At 40.9% G+C, this 21,613-nt stretch overlaps 1 protein-coding gene across 1 annotated transcript in view; it reads left to right on the top strand.

Moving 5' to 3' along the window:
• The first annotated feature begins 1,812 nt into the window (after positions 1-1,812).
• The window catches only part of igsf11 (immunoglobulin superfamily member 11), a 118,674-nt gene continuing 98,873 nt past the window's right edge, over positions 1,813-21,613 (top strand). Inside the window, exon 1 of the mRNA XM_006803913.2 lies at positions 1,813-2,346. Coding sequence (XP_006803976.1) covers positions 2,286-2,346 — 61 coding nt within the window. The 5' untranslated portion in view covers positions 1,813-2,285. The remainder of the gene's footprint in view (positions 2,347-21,613) is intronic.

Genomic DNA, 21,613 nt, shown 5'->3' with positions numbered 1-21,613 from the left:
TTTAAAAAAAACAATTGTTTATTTTATTTTATTTTCACTTGCTACACACGGGACAGACATGACTGGGGGAAAGAAAAGGGAGAAAGAAAGAGAGGTAGGGAAAGAAAAACAGCGGGGAAGAGGAATGGTGATAAAGGGCAAAAACCCAAAAACCAACAAAACAAACAGACAAAAAATACATATATCAATTACCTGGATCACCTGTTGAGAAAGAAAAAACAAGCAAAAAAACAGATCAATATAATAAACAACATCATTGCGATGATCTATGTGAATATAACAGTAAATACTAAATATTGAATATTATTGTGCAGCACGTAGGATCGACAGTGCTCAGTGTACTTTGAGGTAGGGGCCAAAAAGGGTGTAGTTTGTGTCTGTGAGCACCCGTGCAAGCATGAGTGCGCTTGTATTTAAAAGGTTCCTTCATGCAATGATCTGCTAGAGGGTGTGGGGAGCCACAGCCCCGTCCTCCAGGGCATGAAGTAGGTATGGAGGAGATCCAGGCTCCAGACATCCAGAGGCCCTCAAACCACAAGAGACCAAGGAAGACCAACGGAGTGGCAACCGTGCCACTCGAGGAGACCCCCAGATGAGGGGTCACTCAGCAGCTGCAAAACAGAAGCCAGGGGGGGTTGCAGTGACGTGCCTGTGAGCTCCGCTGGCAGCCAGCTGTGTCAGAGTGACCGAGCCCTAGGCTGAGATGCCGAGGGCACCCCACCCAATGAAGGGGCCCGAGCGAGCCCCAGGCTCCAGGCCCCGACAAGCAGCCACCAGGAGTGAGCCGGTGCATACCCGGACGCCCATCCCCGGACACCAAGAACCACCAATGCACGGATAGTTCAAGTTTCTATCTTCTTTTGAATGCATGCAAACGGCTTTAAGAGACTTTCAGAGAAGTAACTTTGCTTTCTTGTAAAGAGCTCTGCAGCCTTTGTCTCTCAGAGAAGAGCTCTCCTGACTGATTCTAATTATAGGCTCCTCTGGTGTGGCAGTGACAACGCTCTCTTGTTTACATTCCAAATTATGAAAATGAACACAGAGCTCAAATATAGCAGCAATATCAAACAAACTGATGAATGCTGTCACCGTGACAGGCAGAGAAAATGATTCACACAGAAGTGTGCAAAGCTTTCTGGTCTATTCTATTTCATTCTACTGGGCCTTTTGTGGACGCGCCGCAGGAGGGCGCGAACGTCTCTCTTTCGTCTGGCGTCAACGGTCTCCCAGCAACAGCCAGGCTCGAGCTTGTCTCAATCTACCGCCGCTGAGCGCAGTCAAGCCGCACGGACACAGCCAGGCCCTCGCGGACAGAGTGGGGTGTTGCCTACAAAATAAAAGCCAACTGAGGTTAGGCGTGTAGTCGCCCAGCCTGACGGTGCTGGATTCTGCTGTCCCTTTTTGCTAGTTTGGATAAATGGCACTGGAATAAAATGTGAATTTTCAAGTTGGGAAGCTATTTTTAATGCTTAAGTAGCACCTCAAAAGCAAAAAGCAAGAAAGATAATTAGAAAAGTAAAAATGAAATGTTAACCCACCAGTGTTCATATGTATCGACCTCATGACTGCAGTGAATTGTAAAGATGATCGGTGAGGCAATTCAGACATGATTGAAGGTACTGACACGTCTGACCTTTATCCCCATCTAACAATCGTGACTATTTGACTTTATAATTTTTTCTATCAAATACCTCCCATTTGATTTTTTTTCTTTCGTTTACTTTGAAAAACAGCGACCGGAAGTGGGACATTTCCCCCACACTTTCCGACTTACGCTCGGGTCTGCTCAGCTGCAGCCGAACAGACGAAAAACCATGGAGCGCAACAAGACGCGTTGGAGAGAATCACCGAGCGGGCGCGGAAAGTGTCAGTTTCAGTCGTATTTGTAAGTTACTTCCAGCGAGTGTGGACAGACTTTTGGAACATCAGCAGGTGGAGAGTGATTCTTCGTTTTCTTTTTTTTCCTCCAAGCGTGCGTAAACTGATTGGAGTGGTCGGGGAAAGAAAATAGCCTTGGAGTGTCCAGCGGCTACCAAAGAACGGGAGGGAGGCTAGTTAGTTCTAAAAACAAGCTCTGAAGTGAAGAAGAGTGCCTGCTGGATAGAAAGGTGGATTGGTGGATAGCGTTTGGAGAATGCGCGCTGCGTAAAAGCCCCCACATCGCTTACATGTTGTTATAAGGAACAATTACTTCTCTTTGAGGAAACTGTGAGCGGAGATCTCCATAAAGAAAGGAGGAAGTGGTCTTAAATTGAAAGTGAGTTACTACTGAACAGTTACCAGCCATGGTGAAGTTCCATAACTCAGATCTATGGATAGCCTGGATGATCATTTTCTGCATGGAGGGTAAGTTATATGACACTTGGAAACGTAGTCTGTGCGCCAACTATAAGCTGAAAGCGCCTGGTAGGTTAATGATACTACTACTATTACTACTAATACTAATACTACTAATAATAATGTGGCTCTTTTGTAACTTGGATAAGTCACCATGACCATATATGTCCATAACTGGTATAATAAAAACAGACTTGGAAGCCTTGGAACCTGGAATTAAATTGTCTCTTGGGCTCTGCCTCTCCAAAAGCCATATGATCCCAGCCCTCCTTAATACTTTGTGTTTGGATCACGCTGACAAATCCCCGGCATTACAAAAAAAAAAAAAAAAAGACTTTTCCGCCTTTTGCTAGTCGCTATCCCCACCGAGCACTTTTGACTGTGCACGTCTTATCCATATGCGCACTGCTTGGTTTTCCTTGTGGCCACCTTACACAACCCGAAGTCTGATTTTCTTCTCCCCCCACACCCGCCCCTTCTTTTAACCACTGATACACTTTAAAACGTGGTACAGTAGTGTCTGTGTTTTAAAATAGAAACGGAGCAGACGGTGGAGGGTTGCGCTGGTAATCCGCCCGATTAACGAGGAGTATGATGATCAGGCTGCACAGGAGAGCGAGCAGCCCCAAAGGAAAATCACTGGATGTTCCTATAGCCCTCCGATGGGAATTTTATTGTGTGCGTGCACAAATAGCAGTTATGTATATGTGTGCGCTTTTGTTTACCTTCCCTTTCTTCTTAGCGCAGCGGTGCTGTTATCCCTGCAGTAATTTAACAATGTTCTCGCTGAGAGTGCCTGCAAGTTTAGTGAGTTTGTCACACTTGCTGCTATAAAATAAACCAAAGTTTAAAATTTTGAAAACAAGTCCTTGTGCGTCCTATTAAAGCTTTAGGTGAGACGAAGGAATTCATGAAAAACAAGATTAAGTTAACATTAAAGAAAATATTAACAGCCTGCCGTTTATAGACTAAATATATTGCTGCAGATATGATGTTTCCCCCACTGAATAAGGATGGATATGGACCTCACCTGAGGTCCACATCTTTATTGAAAAACACGTCAGAGCAGAGCAGAGACATGCTTGAATATTGACTGATTCCTCTCAGAGCTTCATGCAACATTTGCACTGAACCTTGGAAACACACACACACACACACACACACACACACACACACACACACACACACACACACACACACACACACACACCAGTCTGATATGTCAATTTGGACCGAACAATTGTGCAAGATTCAATTTAGCCGGATTCCCCAGGTGTTTTTACTCCGCTGCTTGCTTATTTGGCTTGTGGGTACCTCTGCGGTGAGTGGATGCGTGGCCTCTCGTCAGCTTCACTCAGGGTTACACACATACGTACACGCCCATGATAGTACATCGTGGACTGTGGTCACTCCATGTGTCTGTCTGGGTCAAAAGACCTCAGCTTTGCATTGACTTTAGGTTAAGTAACTGTAAGACCGATGTGAGTTCAGCATCTCTGTAACAAGACAACTTGCTCAGAGAGAAGCAGGACAGCTTTTCTTCTCTCCTTTTGCTGTCTTGCTGGGGAGCTGCCAGTGTTGCTATAAATAAATTCTGATGCAGCAAAGTCTGTATTGTTCATGGTGGCTTCTGTGTTTGTTGACCTCAACTTTTTCACGCCAAACATAGTCTCTAGGATGATGAGATCAGTCTTAATAGACATCTGATTGTTTTTGAAGATATTACACATGAGACTTTATACATATATATTAGTTTGTTGTAGTTTTGCTTCACATGTGTGGCAAAAAAACCCTACTTTTTGTTCACAAGTGCCTTAGGATGTCCACAGAGAAGCATGAAAAATGGAAAAGCTTTAAAAAGCAGGAAAAAGCAACAGAAGGAAGTAAAATTCATGAGTTCCTCGGACAGGCATCAATCATGGCCTAGTTCGTGGCAGGGCCCTTCGTATTTCAGCATTAGTTAGAGGACATGTCGTGTCCTCTTCAGCCATCAGCACTCCCCAGTTACACATAAATATTGTATCCCCTCTTCTCAGTTAGAAATGGATTCATCTCAACAGCAGACTCGCAAGAAAAGTTGTGGTCGTCTGGATCTGCAGTGCTGGGATCATTTGAGGAAAGTTTGTAAAAGTTAGAAGAATGAACAGTGGAGGCTCTATGCTGATAAACAGATTAGTTCGGCTGTTGTCACAATGAACACCCGTGGTGATACCAACACAGGGCCGCTCTGTTACCGTGCCCTGATTTAAAGATACACCCAGAACAGCCCTCAAGGGCGTAGCAGGGACAGATCCCGAGGTTCAGTCAATTCAGCAAATTGAATTCGAGCGGAGCTGGTGGCTCTGAACTTTTCAACTGCTTTTGTCTGGTTTACTCGCCTGCGTAACGCTTCCTATAGAATCCTTCAAGTTTGAATACACAGAAGCGCTCAGATTAGCCCGCTGTCTTCAGGTTTGGACCGAAGAGTTCAGCGAGAATAAGCGTTAAAAAGAGACAACATGGTCTGTTTCTCAGAGCTCATTGGCATTCAGGGCGTTCGTGCCTGCTTCAAAGCAGAACTTAGACCAATTCTCCTTCCTGCTCGCTCTGTGAGCTTGTTAACCTCTTGGGGCTCTGCCGAAAGTGGCGGCATCAAAGTTACACAGTGAGTCTGGTTTATCTGTCGTGTCGGTTGCTGCGTTTTGTCATGTTTGCAAGTCCACTTTCCAACTCAATCCGTCCCAAAAATTAGATTTCATCTACTTCCAGCAGGAGTACTCACCAGATCTGCAGACCATAAGACAACAACCTGTCTGGATGAAGAAAAGTGTGCTAAACAATGATATTTTTTTTGATTTTGGGTTATTGTTATACTTATTGCTCAAGTCATTTCCAGTCTCATCTTGTAGGCCTTGTTCTTTTTCCTGCCAGTCTTCTGTATCACCTGTTTCTGGTCCACTCATTATTCCTCTAAGTATAAAAACCTCCTATGTAGTTCTCCCAAATCGCCAGATTGGAGTGTTGTGTTCCTTAAAAGTGATTTTTTTGTTTTTGGTTTGCCTGCACCCTTGTGTTTTCTTTTCATTGCTGACTGCCATCATGCCCATGCTCCGAAAGCCCAGTAGTAAAGTTTGGCATGTTCTTCCTGGTTCCTTCAGTTCTATATTTGGATCCTTTTCTCTTTTGGACTCAGTCGCAATATTATCATCTTTTATTTTCATCAGTAATTACAGTATATTTCAATGACCATCAGGTCCAGTGAGAAACAACTGCATATTTACCAGAATGCCTTTTTTTGCCGCTTCAAATTGTCACCGTTTTATTTTGTTAGGCTATTTGGCTGCTAGTTAAAGCCAATGAGAGAGAGGAGAGCGGCAAGTAGTCCCTGAGATGTTATAGGCCAGTAGCAGAGTAAAGAACATGTAGGGGTGCTAAGAGTTTCCCGCTTAGTTGGTCAGATACTAACTTAGAGAACACCTCTCTTCCTGCTGATGCAGATTTTTTTTTTTTTTTTTTAAAAATCAGTTTGTGTCAGTTTCATCCGTTAAGTAGAGTTTTTTTTTCACCCCCTCTCCTCTTCTGCCTGCTGCTAAAAAGGAGCAGCTGGAACAAGAGTGTTGGACAGATGGAACTTTCCACCTCGATTATTTTTCCCGCTAAAAATAGCCTGTCAAAAAATTAAAAGACCTCCGGGACCGCTCGCAAAGTGCATGTACGTGCGTGTACGCGGCCGCTTGAGCGACAGAGGCGCAGGGAACTTCAGACGACGTGGTCCTCAGATGATGGCAGCCGCGGCCATCCTGGGAGTGTGAATGAATAAATGATGGGGAGATATTTGGAGGAGAGAGAGAGCAGCATTTGCCCGGTCCCTTGGTCTCTTAAGCACACATTAAACTAGGCCCCCAAAGAATCCACAGGCTGCCTCTTGCTTGCACGGCAGTTGGCCAAGCATCTGGGGCAAACATCTGATGTGGTCACTTCACAGAGATTTGGGGGTTTGGAGCTTTGAGGTTTTGCAGTTGGTTGTACCTCTAATCACAGTGGCAAATGAGGAAATCACGAGGATGTAGTAAAGCAGGGTGATGCTGTTAATGCAGCAGTGCGATCAGTGGGGCTTTTTGTTGCATTTGGGTTAGATGGCGAAACGGAGCGTCGGGAAAATTGTGTGTCACTTAATAAACCAGAAGCTCAGCTTGTGGTCAGTGCCGTTGTCAAACTTGCTTTAGATTTGTGTTTGCCATTTATTACATGAAAAAAATAATAGGTAAGCAGAGAAAGTGTGTGACTAAAGCTTTTTGACTTTTACTTTACGACACGTTGCAGCACTTCAAACAGTGGCCAGATTCATCTCCAGCCACAAGGTCGTTGCTCTGAGCAAAGAGATAACTGTGGATGAAGTGCAACAATCGCACCATTGTGAGAGCTGATAGAAAGAGAGATAAAACTTTATTAAAACTTTATTAACTTTATTAATTGATAGAGAGAGAGATAAAACTTTATATATATATATATATATATACACATATATAAATACAAAGACATATATAGATAAAATATACAAAGGGGATAAATAGAATAAATAGGAATAAAAATAAAAATAAATGTGAATTGCACATTTCAAGTATGGAGTCTATTGCACCGTTGACTATTAACAAAAAGTATTGCACAAAAGGTGATTGCACAGTGAAGTGAAGAGGCACTACAGCTTAGTTGTTCCCCCCTCCTTTGTCCTCCTGTTTCCCCTCCCTCTCCCCTCCAGAGAGGAGTTAAACAGTCTGATGGTGTGTGGGACAAAGGAGTTTTTAAGTCTGTTGGTTCTTGTCTTTGGGAGAAGCAACCTGTCACTGAACAGACTCCTCTGGTTGTTTATGACCGTGTGCAGAGGATGCCCAGCATTGTCCATAATGTCCAGAAGTTTCTTTAGTGTCCTTTTCTCTGCCACTGACACCAGAGTGTCCAGCTTCATGCTGACCACAGAGCCAGCCTTCCTGATCAGTTTTTCCAGCCTGGATGAGTCCTTCTTTGCTGTGCTGCTCCCCCAGCACACCACAACACACCACAGCATAGAAAAGTGATGTTAGTTTATGAGTCTTTGAAAAGGCAAGTTGGCTTCGTGACTGAAAGATGGAAATGAATCACTACAGTCTTGCAATGGGACTTTTTTTTGTTGGTTTACAGGTGCAGAGGAGGTGATATCATTTGAAAAAGCTGGAAAAAAAGACACAAAGTAATTCATGACTAAACAGCAGAACAAAATTTAATCTACATGCTTTATGTGTACGGCGCCTTCGTCTGTAACACACTGTGGCAGGTTGAGGCGTTGGGATGAGAGCGTCTTTTAGCTTGATTTTCCTTTCGAGTGTGTGGGTGAACTTATACATATTTAAGGCGGATGTCTTCCTCTTGTCGTGGCACCCTGACGATCCTCTCCTTCAGGGCGCTACGACATGAGCAGTTTTGCTTTGCTGGCTCTTGAGGTTTTGACAGGGCTCCTGACTCGCTCGTTAAATAAGTTGCTCGGGAGTTGTTTGGAACATGTAGATACTGCGCTGTAATGACCACTTTTACAATTTTCTTTTAAAGATATCAAGTAAACTCATGTTTACTCATGAGTCAGAACTGCTGTAAATTTACGGAACTGTTGTTTCAAAAGCTCTGCATGTACAACAAAAGTGGGGGAAAAAACTCGGTCTCTTAAATCCAGCAAATGTGAGCAAAGTCATGCATGCCAGTCAGCGAAACTGCAGGCACAAATTGGGGCTTTCCATAGACTTTGATCTAACAGAATAAGTATTGTGTCTTTGCAGGATCTTGAAAAAACCCCTCCTTGATGCCACATCAGTATCACAAAACCCCCCCATAAATAAAATACTAACTCATTCATCCTCGTTTCCATAGGCTCTTTGTACCTCTTAAAAATTGTGCGGTCCAAGTTTTAAACTTTTCATGTCTCTAACAATTCATATTAATTGTCTTATAATTTACACAAGCTCTCCCACACTATTTACTTCCTTGTGTGTGTGTGTGTGTGTGTATGATATATTGCAGCTTTCAGTCAGTGGCTGCCTGATGGTCGTTCAGTTGATCTCTGGTATTACCAAGAATAGCTGCTGTGTTCATCATTGTAAGCCTTTATGAGCTCAGATCAATGGCGAAAGGAAATGCTCCCATGCACACATTACTCCCACAGGTGTGCACTAACAGGCAGGCTGTTTGTGCTTGGGCCCTCTTATTCCCCTGGCAAATAAATTACAGTTGATCCCAAAGGATCAAGGTTTCCCTTGGACGGTAATGACTCCATCAGTTTGTTCCACCAAATCTCCCAGTCGCAGACTATCAGATTGTCTCTTAGATTCATTAGGTAGACTCTCACTCTGCTGTATAGGCTGAATTTGTGAATAGCCTTGTGACTTGCTGAGTTGCCCCAACTCAGAAATAAATTTAAAAAAGGTTTGTTAAAACTCTGTTAACCCCCACTTTTTATTGTGTAGAGTTCAATTTTTCAAAACACATAAAAGACCAATAACTAATATTTTTTTGCTTTTTTTAAACCCACATTATCATATTTTCTTTTACAGTAAAACAATATAAACGGTGACCTTAGGAAAAAACAAAGAAATTAATAGAGCTGCAACATTATGGCTTATAGACAAATCTGAAGTATGTTACTGAGTCTTGAGCCATCTCCAATTTCTTTATATTTTGCTAAGAAAATAGAACATAGTGCAGCAATACATATAACACATAAATGGAAACACAGTATTATAAGGCAAAAACAGAGTTTGTACAGTTCTAACAAGCTTGAAAGTCAATTTGTGTTAGCACCACCTTTATTCTTCAACAGAGCCTGAACTCCCTTAGCCAAGCCATCTTGTCATTCCTTTAAGTAGTCTTCAGGAATACTTCTCCATGCTTCCTGAAGCACGCTCAAAGCTCCCTTTTGAATGTTGGGTGCCTTTTATTCTGTTCCACCAAGAAAATCTTACACACTGCTTCAATAATGTTGAGGTGTAGGCTGTGGGGAGACCAATCCATGACTGTTTACCTGAGTGTTTTTTTTATCCAGTTATGCTCCACACAGCTCGTGTGTTTGGGATCATTGTCATGTGGAGAAATTCGAGTGCCGTCAATCACATTCTGTCCAGACAGTATTGCATAGTGGATCAAAATCTGTTGGTACTTTTCTGTGTTCATTATTCCCCCAAGCTCCAAACCATGACAGTGCCTCCACCGTGTTTTACAGATGGCTTTAGACACTCATTGTCTCTCCTGAGCTCTTCTGCACATGTTGATTTGAACCCAAAATTTCAGATTTGATTCATAAGACCATAAGACCTGTTGCTACTGACTGTCAGTTCCATTTCTACCTGTTTCTCTACTTTAAAAATGGTTCATTTGCAGCCACTCTTACCCTGAGACAGTGCCAAGTTTTTGGCTAATATCTCTTTGAGAATATATTTTTGGTGTAAAAATTCAATTTATGTCTGTCAAACAGTGTTATTGTTATTTTTTATAGCTTCAAAGAAATGGGAACAAATAATGTGTTTTTCTGACAGGCTTTCAGTAAGCGCAAAGTTGTCTATAATGTATAGACACAACACTGGCTCATTCCTCAGTTTTGGTGCTTTTTTAAATTTTAAATGATTCACCTCAGCCTTACGACCACTTTAAAAATGATAAAAAAGTCTCACCCAGAGAAAAGAAAAATCAAAAGAAATTAACGTGGCTAAAGACATTTGTACATCAACATGTTCCAGTCAAACTACAACTGTTTTAAAGTGAACTGGAATGATAGCGAGAGGATCCAAATATGAGCATTTCAGGGGAAAAATTGAATTGTTAAAGAATTATAAACATTGCTATTGTGAAGCCATGAAGCCCAATAAAATACAGGCTCTGCTTGAGTTTGCAAAGTTGTATTAGCTGTCATATTATGATTGGCTTTTTAATGCATCGTCTGTTCAGCTACCAAGTGACCAATAACATTCAATCAATTCCATCCAGATGTTTTAGGTGGTCTTGTATTCCTTCAGTATTGTGGGCCTGTTTCACTCATATTGTATAAGGACAGGACAGTTTTCCATTGCCCACTCAAGACTATGCAGTACAAGAAGGCAGCCATATTTTGGCTTTTGTTTTGTAAGATTGGAGGAAGTGTGGCCTATCGTGTTTCCGACTATTATATCAGAAAATCTTTGGGGACGTTTATGTTCATGTCTTGTATATAGCCATCTTAGCTAAAAATAATTTCCTAAGAGTTTTAAATTCCTTGAAGTGGATTTCTGTCATGATTAAATTGAGGGTTGTGTACTGAAAGGGCACGTTATTATGATAATCAGCTCTCGGAAAGCAAGTTTTTCTTCCTTGAACCACCAGAATCCATTAAAAACAAGCTTCCTTATCTGAGAGATTTCAGAGCATTAGTGATTAGCAGAGTGCAAGAACAAACACCACACTGCTCCTTTATAGTAGTTGGAGTTGCATTTAAAGTGCAGGCTGACAGATTCAGCAGTGGGTGGTTTGAGGAAAGGCGAGGCAATATGGAGCAAAAAATCATAGCTAGTTTCATTCATGGCAATACATGAGTTTGAGTAGATCTCAGTCATAGATAAATGTAAGTGAAAGCCACAAATGCAAGTGCCCAAGGACTTTAATTACAACAGACTGCAATCGAAATCAAATGCAAAGATAAAGTTTTCTCACCTTTTTGAAAATTGCTACCTTCCTCCATGTTGCACAAGTGCTGGGCTAAGCAGGCTATTCGCTAAACACTGGCTATCTTGTAATAGCTTATTTCAGCCTGGTGTGAGCAGATGTTAGGCCTTAACATTTGTTTTCTATTGTCTTATCCTTTGTGCTTACATATGCTCTACTTTAATACTGCCAAAGCCCCAATAAAGCTGTCAACCAGTCTCTTCAAAACCACCTACAAACTGCTGCTCTGCATCTGACAGACTCACCACACACAAAAGTTATAGGCTATGACTCTGCTCTGATTGCAGCTGTAGTTACATGTATAATGATCATGCAATGAGAGCGTATCTTTCTCACACGGCACAAAACCTGCTCGCTTAAAAGCTGCTAGCAGTGACAAATGAGTAGGACCTGTGAGGGAGTGGGTCCTAGACTTTTTAACAAGAGTGTGTCCTGAAGCAAGGACTTTACATCGGTATTTTCAACTGTACTCCCTGGAGTCCAGTGGCCTTGCATCACGAATTTGAAATTGATTCTAAATTGATCTAAACAAAGACTAAATGACCTTACAGCACTTGAATGAACCCAGAGGCTGAACCAGCTGGTGTCACACTGGGAGTTGATGCTGATCCTGTGACCTGCTTTGAGTGCACAGTGGTCCAGTCAGTTTGTCTACACCAGATAACTGTGCAGTCTCTAAAAATATACTATGCATAATTTCATACACTAGATTATAATTTTCTAAATTGTATAGTGTTGCACTCAGTGGGTTTTCTGCACTCTTCCGTAATTGCTGCATTGATTGTTGGACACTTGGCTGACTGAACATGCAGAAACGACTTCTTTCCTTTATGTTTTTAAGGTTCAGAGATCTCAGACATGACGTGGTTTAGAAAAGATGGAAAACTCACCACCATTTGAAAGCTTTTTGCTGCTGTACATGCCACTCTTTCTTTTTGCAAGAATATTTCCTTAATAATGTTTTTATCCTCCTGAAAGCAGTGTGATAGTTGAGTGAAAACCCTTTGATCCCTTATCTTTCACAATGAATTCACATGCTTCTTTTGTGGTCAGGGTGAGCTGATAAACTCATCTTGAAACCATGTGCTTGTTGTCCTAATAATCCTGGCTGTTACTCTCATAATGCGGGGAAAAATGCAGATTTTTGGAAAGGGAAAGAAAACAGATTGGGGGAAAAAGTTTTTTTAAAAAAAAAAGAAAGAAAGAAAGATGAAAAAGGGACAGATTCTCCTGCATTAAATATGCCCAGGGCTTTTCACTGCCATAGGTAATTCATAAACTAGCTGTTGGGGTAAAACATTGCTGCAGTATTTCTGCTTTTTCTCTAGTTTAATGTCTGTACTCTCAGAATCATCAAAAAGTACCCTTCAAAAGGCAGCGGGATGGTAAAGACAGGTTTCGATTTAATGCATTCTGGGAATCAATTCTTGGAACATGCTGACATCGCTTGTTGTAGCCAGATCTAAAATATAGCTACATATCTCTGATCTCTGAAAATCTGATTAAAAGTGACCGCATGGACTGTGATTGATTAGGCAAGCTTACTGAAAAAGTAAAGAAAAAACCCTTCACAAAAACCATGGTGGGTAAAATATAACCATAAGTGAGCAGAAGGACTTAAAATAACAGCAGGTATAAAGTGGTAATAACCTCAACTATTCCTTTGATATTCAAATGTTTTTAGAAGGTGTGCAGAAGAACCATATGCATTATGTCCTCTTATGTCTTCAGCATCATGCTTACATGAACCACTGCATTCATTTAGCTGTTCAGTAAGGACAAAAAAAGAAGGAGACCTGCTGTAGTGCAAGGTTAGATTTAGGTGTGACACACTTTGGCTCTCAGTAAATGTATGTTAACTGGCTGCCTGTTCCCTGCAGGAAAGGCTGTAGGCAGCAGCCCTCTGTAGTTCCATTATTAGTCCCTCTTTTGTACAGTGCCCTTAGAGCCTCATTTTCTCAGCAGTGTTATGCTTCCACACGCTTTCTCTTGCTCATTCATATTGTTCTAAAATGTCCAGCTTCTCTTCCTCTTTGCATCGTGACCTATATCCTCTTTAGGTTTCACTCTGCCCTCGCTGTGCTCACTGCGTTCGCGCCCGCTTTATTGCTCTGCATCACCTTTTCTTCTGCTGTCCCGATTTCTGTGTCTCTTTCCTTTTTTCCAACTCTCTATTTCTCTCTCTCGCTCACAGTCAAAATTTCTCTGTCCCTGCCTCGATTGCTCTGCCCTCCCACACACTCTGCCGAAACACAAATGACTTTTCAGGGATGAGGATGAGACTGAAAAGTGGTCCCCGGTTGTTCTGTCCTTGCAGACAACGAGTGAGCATGTCAAATCTGATACATGTGAACAGCCAGGAAGAATGGCGCATTAGGCGCACTGTGCGAGAGGAAAAGAGTGGGACAGAGAGAGAGAGAGAGGGAGGGAGGGAGTGAGAGAGAGAGAGAGAGAGATCCCATCTGTGCATTGTTACAGCAGACTTCACCCTAACATTGTCTCTGTTGCATCCAGTTGAACAGGAGGGGGCACCAGGTGGGACTTTTACTAAGTGGGGGAATACACACTTGCTCACACACACATACACTTTATACTGCACATACACACATTCAGATACACTTGTAAACACAGACATACCTTTGCAGAACACGCACATGCCTACATGAACATATAGTGAAAAGCTGTTAGTTGACACGTTCAGGCACACACAGAGCCACCTGAGGCCTTAAAGGACTGTATATAGAATTAGAGCTACAGAGTGGTTATTTGGTTTGTTTGATCTGGGGATGATGTCTGCATTAATCAGGCGTTTGTAATTTCTGTTCTGTTGCTCTTTCTGTTGGAGATTTTGTGCTCAGCGGGTATTCAGGTAGGGACAGAAGGAGGTAGGACCTGTAAGCTTTTTTGTCGCGGGACTTGTTTTAACTCTTGATAGAAAAGGCAATACATCTGTGTTCATTTTGTTGCCCAACAAAGGAAATCAGATTAAAAATATGAGCAGTTCAAAATCGAATCATATTGCTGAAATACAATTTGAAGCATCCCGCTGAAATTAAATAGTGTGTTTTATTGGCAGTGACAGCACACGTATGTACTGTGTTCTTCCTTGAGGAAGAACTCATACCAGTGGAAGAATGTTATATTCTCTGTTTTCATGATAGTAGATTGGTATTAATTCATCTGATTCCTTATAATTAGATGGGGCGTCTTATTTCACTGTTTGCATAAAGCAATGCAGTCGCTGAGCTGCAGACTTTGAACAAGAACCCACATGATTTTTTTTTCTTTATCCAATTTAAAACCATGAAGACACATCCTGTCCTGATCCTTAACGTAGTAAACAAGTGACCAAGCTGAGAGTCGCTGGGGAAAAGTGCACAGCAGTTTGCAGGATAGTTAGCTAATTAGCTTTCTAGCTACAGCTCATTAAACAGCACATTTTATTCTTGCAGCAACAACAATTAGCAAAACATATTAACATATTTTGACTAGAAAAGATGATTTATATTGGTTTGAGAGACCCAGAGAATACCAAAGCTTTGGCTGCATGTTACTTTTGCAAGATCTGACAGTGATTTATTCATTTTTAGAAATGTATTTCTGCTGAGGTTGTTAGTAGGAATTTTGGACAAATTAATAAATCGATGGAATATTTTTTTATCCAAAAAGATGGCATGTACCAATAAATAGACATAAGACTAAAGTTATAAAAACTGCTTCAAAATAATGGAAAATGAAAGTGATGGGATTATTTACTTTTTAAATGTTAAAATTGAAAGAAATGACTAAACTAAAACAAGGCTAAATTTAAACTTTACATTTTGATCTGGTCAAAATTAGGCTAGCTATGAATTGTTGTGCATGTGCATGAAAATCACTATTGGAACTGAGTGAAAGTGGATTTTCAAGCTTAATAAAAACAGGCAGCATGATCCTTTTGATCATTTTTAAATGGCACCCATTCAAAGACAGGGACACATCTATGGAAGAGTTAAAAGACCATTAAGGGTCTTTATAAAAAAAGAAATTTTTTTTATCTCGCCTTCCTGAGATATACAGTATTGTGTAACAGTGTTGGAGCACTTTTGTTACATTCTCCATCAGGATGATCACACACTGCTTCAGTGATATGGACGGGTGGGCTCTGGGGAGGCCAATCTATGTTCCATTGTGTGTTTTTCTGTCTAGGTGTGTTTTCACTGCATTGACAGTGTGTTTGGGATCGTTGTTATTACTGAAAACTTAAGCTGTTCATCAATCAGATGTTTTCCAGATGGTATTGCATAGAGGCTTCAAATCTGTTGATAATTTTCTTTGTTCATAATTCCATCAGTTTTGACATGATCTCCAACAAAACTCGCTGAATTGTAGCCTCAAACCACAACAGAGCCTCCACCATGTTTTACAGATTGCTGTAGATTAGGGGGTGGAACATATAGCCTCAAAACTGAAATGATATTTCAAGAAAATTGCAAAATGTTAAATAACGCTATAGCATAACTGCTCAGTACTTTAGTTAAACAATAATAAAAAATTATTTAACCTTTTATTTTGTAACAAAATAACACAGTCTGAGAAGTTTAGCTCAGCAAAACAAAGTTTTAGCCGCTAAACGTTATTCACAGTAATTTCACGGTAAACTTTAAAGGTTAAGTAAGAAATAGAAGAGGATTTCTTTTCGTACATCTTTTGAGACCTGTTAGTTGTGTCAAACATGTAGGTGGTGTTTGTGTAACAGCAGTATAAGGGGCATGTTTATCGGGGGACACCATATGCCGCTTTGCCACTCCAACCCTTAATCCTTGTCTTTACTGTCTTATCTGGTTGCCTTCTCTGATAGCCTTGGGACGGATGGTGGGGGCCTGGAAACACCGTCCAACGCTCTGATTACTGCTTTGCGATTGCACTATCAAGTAGTAATTGACGAATGCGAGGAGCTAAATTCACTATTACTATCTCAAGGCCGCACAGGAAAAGATAGACATACCAACACACACACACACACACACACACACACACACACACAAAGATCCTTCCCCTCACCCTCCCTCGTGCATTAACATCACGAGGGTATTTCACAGACTTATCTGATAATGCTAGATAGTAGTATTGCCATATACCCCATTGACATAGTATTTTTATATGTGTGTGTGTGCCCTATTTGTCCACTATACTACAAAAAGCCTTTTAAGTAGATCTTAGCTATTGCAGGAGCTTTAAATAAGCATAACACAATAATGGAATGTTGGTCCACATCCACGCTTTTCCCACATGACATCAACTGTGAGGGCGGTTAACTCTTTAACCCTTGAACGACTACTAGAAGTACCTACTGAAGCCTACTGATGTGAGGGGCCCTAGGTTTTTAGGCCATGTATTTTTAGTTTTGGTGGTTTTCAATTTATTTCTGGACTTGTGAAACAATTTACGTTCTAGTTCTAACATTTAGTCTTCTAAGTTTTGTTATTTAAATTCCTAGTTGTTAATCCTGTAATGGTGCAAGTCGCCTCTCCTGTCACAGGCTCCTTCTTTTGTCTCTGAGTAGTCAGCCTTCATCTCTGTATTTGTTTACCTTTGGTCTGTGTCCAGTTTCATGTTAAGGTCATAGTGTGCATCTGATTATCTTCTTAGTTTCTAATATTTAACTATCCTCTCATGTGGTCCCAGGTGAGTGTCGTCTCCTCCTCCAGTCATGTCTTTGTGTTGCGTTACTCTGTTCCTGTGTCTCAAGTCTGGGTCTCTTTGTCTGAGTTTGTTATCTTTTCTGTCTTATTTTGATAGTTCCTTGTTTCGTGTGCATTATGTTCAGTTCTGCTTCCTGTCTCGCGTCACTTACATTCCTTCAGCCATGTCCCCCAGGTGTGTCCTCTCTGCCCTGATTCCCTCCTGTCTACTTATTGTCTGAGTCTAGTCTTGGTGACGTTGTCATCATACCATGTGTGTGTTCAGTTTTATAACTTCTAAGTGCTTAATTCCTGGTTAGTCTGGCTTTTTGTATTGTTTTATTTTGCTCCCTAAGCTCGGGCAATAAAATGCTGGTCTGAATTCAGTCCTGTCTCCAAGTCTGCAATTGGATCCGCACACTGACACGTGACAACTGAAGCTCTTTTCTGAACCAAGCAGTTTCTGTCTCACTTCAGGCTTATAGAACAGAATGACTGGGTTTGCATCTGAAGTCAGTGAGGGTGGTCTTTGCCTAACCTATAAACCAAGAATCTATTCTAATGGTCTTCAAAACATGTGTTTATTGTTATGTACTGAGGTATCAAAACTCATCATTAAGGCTACAGCGTTCGTCAATATAATCTTTTTGGGAGAAAGCGTTAAATGGTAGAAACACAGAAACTGAACAGACTTCGAGAAGGACACTGTTTTCATTATGACACCATTAAAAAAAGGATAATGGCGCTTTGATTAATGGTGTCTTGTTCAAGACTGAATGAGCATACAAAACATACCGAGTGACAATGACTGATTGACTAGGCTGGTTTGCCTCCTACTGATGCAGTGATCCAGACTCACATGGGATCCCTGCGCAACACGGAGTTGTCCATCTTTTTCAGAAAAGAGGATTTTGTCACCTCGAGGCTAATGCTGTGTCTCATTAAAGGTTGTGCATCTGAGAGGTAAAGCCTTCCCCATTTCTGTCTATACAGAGATTACAGCACTTGGCATTGCGAGCTTTCTAAAAACACCCTGCAAATAGCTCAAGAAGAAAAGAATAACAGTGGAGAGTGTTAATGGAAAATGAAGCCGGAGGCAGTGTTCTGGCTAAACAGAAAAGAAATGGCTGTTTAATTGGAGGGTGGCGAAAGACAGTGTTAAAGGAGAGCAAAAACAACTAAAGGAAAATCTTTAACTTGTCTCCCTTGGGAAAACATTGCTAAATATTACTGTGGCAATATTAAAGGAATAAGGATGGTCTGTTTCAGTGAATGAAATGGTGTAACTGTGACAGTGACAGAAGTGCATATTGATTGCATGCATCCATACTTTCTCAGCTTATCTGAGGAAAGAACAGACAAACAGAACTACATTCATTTGTAAGGGTCCATAATTTGGGGCGTCACGTTTATTATTTCCCAAACAAGCCTTTGATTTGTCGCCTTCTCTGGCAACTTCCTAAGATGTTTTCCTTCTTTGCACTTCGGCGTCTTTTCTCCCAGTTTTAATTGCATTAGCACTGAATTAAACCCTCCATGCTGCTTTTACATGAGTGAGGATGATGCAACTTGCTTGCTTACTTGCCTCCTCTAATGAGCCGTGACTGATGATCTCTACCCAGTTTGGCTGCTAAGAGATGATTTGTGAATGTGGAACAATGTGTAAACTATGGAGCCAAGGCCCAAATCATCTGCTAAAACGGGCTTTGCTACAGATTATGTCTGTCATTTGGTCTACGACCCTGGCTTATAGATTATAGATAGCTTTGGCTTTATTTGATCAGTTTGGTGGCACACAGGCAAGACCATGCATGTGTACACATGCTGTCGGGCAGCTACAATATTAGAGCTATGGTTTACAGCAAATAATTTTCTATCTGTCATTTTCTTTTTGCTCTGTTTTTTCTTCTTTTTTAAAAAAAAAACATATTTCTTACTTTTTTGGTCAGAAATATTTCTAAAAACTAAAAGTCTCATTTTCCCTAGGTTGGCATTTTTAATCACAAACCAGACAGGAAGTGATTGGAATGATTTAAAAAAAGAAGAAGCTGTGGGCTGGGCCCCGATATACACTCTTTATGTCTTTTTTTCCCCTGCTGTGACAAACTGTGGATGGGATTTGAAGATTTCCGAAGGTTTATCTTTCCACAGGGCCTCCAGATCTAGTGTGGTGATTTGTAGGAAATGCTCTGCTGCCTGCTAATTTCCTCCTGATTGTCGATGACAGCCTGCCAGCCAGGCCTGTGATTGGAAAATCGTGACAGGGTACATAATGGATGGTGAGCTCAGATAAATATGATTGTGTGAGTGAACTCTTGGCTATTTATATGTGAGCAGATGCTTTTTAAAATCAGATCTTGTGCAAATTGGAAACCATTGAAGGGGTCAGAATGTGTGCAGGGTGAACAAACCCTCTAATGCATCAGAGATCTCTGCAATCGCTGTACAATACTCTCAGTACAGAACTGCTGCCTGTTTTATGAACTTGTGACAGGTAACATTTGCTGGATTCCTAAACTAGTTCTGGAGTTCTTAAGGAAGCTGAATTACGTGTGTGAGCTTGAGAAAATGACTTGAGTAGAAAAAATCAGCCAAAACAGTTTTGGACTGGGTGATGTCTTATGGTGTCTGGTACATGAGTGTTGGCATCAGGAGCTTTGGGTCCTTGAGGTAATGGGGTAGTGCCTCTGTGGATCAGGCTTGGTGTGGCGTATCTTGTGAATGCTTGATTGGATCTGGATAAGGGGACTTTGGAGACAGTTTGGAGTCAGTATCTGGGGCTCTTTATGATGTCTGCTGAGCTGCTCTGAACAAATTTTGCCAAAGCCAGTTTTCCTGAATTAGGGTGCATCTTTCTATGAGGGGTTATCTAACATCAGTGTTCAGGTTCAGTACATGTTAAATAAACATCCACACAAATGCCAGGGCCTGAGCCTTCCTGGCAGAGCATAACACTGTAAGGAGATAATCAAGGTGGTTTTAATGTTAATTCGCATATAGTGAAATCATATGCTGTCATGTATGAGCCTGAATGAATTGAGAGGATATTCACCAGTCAACGGTCTCCAGTTAAGGAAATGAGAACATGGATCCTTCCTCTGGTCGTTCAAGTTGTCAGGTTTAAAAGTAAGTTGTGTGAATTTTACACGTTATGAGAAGTTGGGCCTATTAAGGGATATCATTTTGCAACGTCAACCATGAACAAGTTTTCAGTCCATTATAGGGCTAACACAGAGAGACAGAAACCAAAAATTCTCACTTTCAAACCTACTGCCAATCATCTGTTAACCTACCAGGGCTAAACTGCCCACCTTCACCAACTCAGAACATGTAAATTAAATGCTATCAGATGCTACCAGAACCGATATTTATGTCACCTTTCAACAGCAAAATTCTGAAAAAATAACGGTATGTCTTTTTTATGAGTTCACAGCGCAGCGCTCCCTTCACTAGCAGAACTTCACTACCCTTCACTACATGAACAGAAGTGCAACAAACTTTCAAAGCACCTTGAAGACTAAAGCACCTGTTTCAACAACATTGAAATTAAAAATTGCTATAAACATTGTCATTCCCTCAAACATGTTAACATTAGCTGTTTATTAGCAGTTATCCTCATTAGCTGTCTGTTAAATTATTATTGAGATATCTAGCAGCTATGGTTGGAGCTAAGGTAGGAGCAACATAGCATGCTATTGATATTGTTAATTTTACAGATTTAACATTTGATGTGTTGTTTGTGCCTAAAAAGTGTCAGCTTTCTCTTAAAATCCAAGATTGAAGTTGAGAAGAGTCTACAAGCCGCTAGAGAGAAACAGTGAAAGTCTACCATAACTGATTAGCAACATAAATATGGTAACAACTAGAGCTGGGCGATATAAGATTTTTTTCATATCACGATATGTTTTTTTCATTTCAGGCGATAACGATATATATCACAATATAAGCCAAATAACTATATTTGTAAGATTTAAATGTGCCGTTGCTCACAAGTAAAATGTGAAATAATCAGCAGCTTGTTTTGATTTAAATATTTATTTCCTATAATAAGTTCAACAGGGTAGATGTGCTTAAGGAACATGAGACTATTTCAGATAAATAAAGGCAAATATTGCAAACTACACAAAAGGCAGCCGCTAAAGCGTTCAAGTTTCAAAATAGAACAAACAAAACAGCCTACTAAATTGCCAATTCCACTTAGAAACAAAATATTAATTCTAAAAATAAATCTTAGTTTGTTTTACAGAAGAACAGACAAAATTGACTAACTTTTGTCAATATCAAATAAACTGAGAACTAAAAGGAAATTCTCAATCTCTCCTTGTTGTATAGCTTAGCTTTTCAAACAGTTTTAACAGTTACTTTAGTCTGACAAAAGCCGAATGCCGAATTAGCGCGTCCAGTCAGAGATTGAGCATGCACCGGTTTATTGTATTTCCAGACTTGCTTTCGGCACAATTTACAGTGCGCGCTACTCTGTTTTTTGTCAGACTTGAAATAGTCAGAATACCTTCACACTACGGAACTTCTATGGCTCTTCCGTTCGACAATCTCTCCGGCATTGGAACCATCATCTGTTTTCTCTTCGGTAACCTTTGGTCAAGCTCTCGTTGATTTTTCTCTAGTCGGCACACATTTCCTCCATTACCCGGGCGGCACGGCGGCTGGCTGCTTCCCAAACAAATACACATGTGCGGCTTGGCACTTGTGCTGTACGTAACAATTGGCATGACGTGACGCTGCGGCTGTGATTGGTTCGGCTCTGCGCTAGTTAATTTGGATTGGCTGTTCTTTTTCTTTTTTTTTAAGAAGACAAGAGAGATGAGGCCTATTGCAATAGTTTAACTTTTCTATCGAGAAAAAGTTATTTCGCAATACATATCGTTATCGTTCTATCGCCCAGCTCTAGTACCAAGTCA

The sequence above is a fragment of the Neolamprologus brichardi genome, chromosome 14 (assembly GCF_056152115.1).
Source record: "Neolamprologus brichardi isolate AB-2024 chromosome 14, ASM5615211v1, whole genome shotgun sequence".
NCBI classification, from domain to species: Eukaryota; Metazoa; Chordata; class Actinopteri; order Cichliformes; family Cichlidae; genus Neolamprologus; species Neolamprologus brichardi.
Note: the sequence above shows the minus strand (reverse complement) of the source record. Positions and strands in the feature narration are given on the sequence as shown.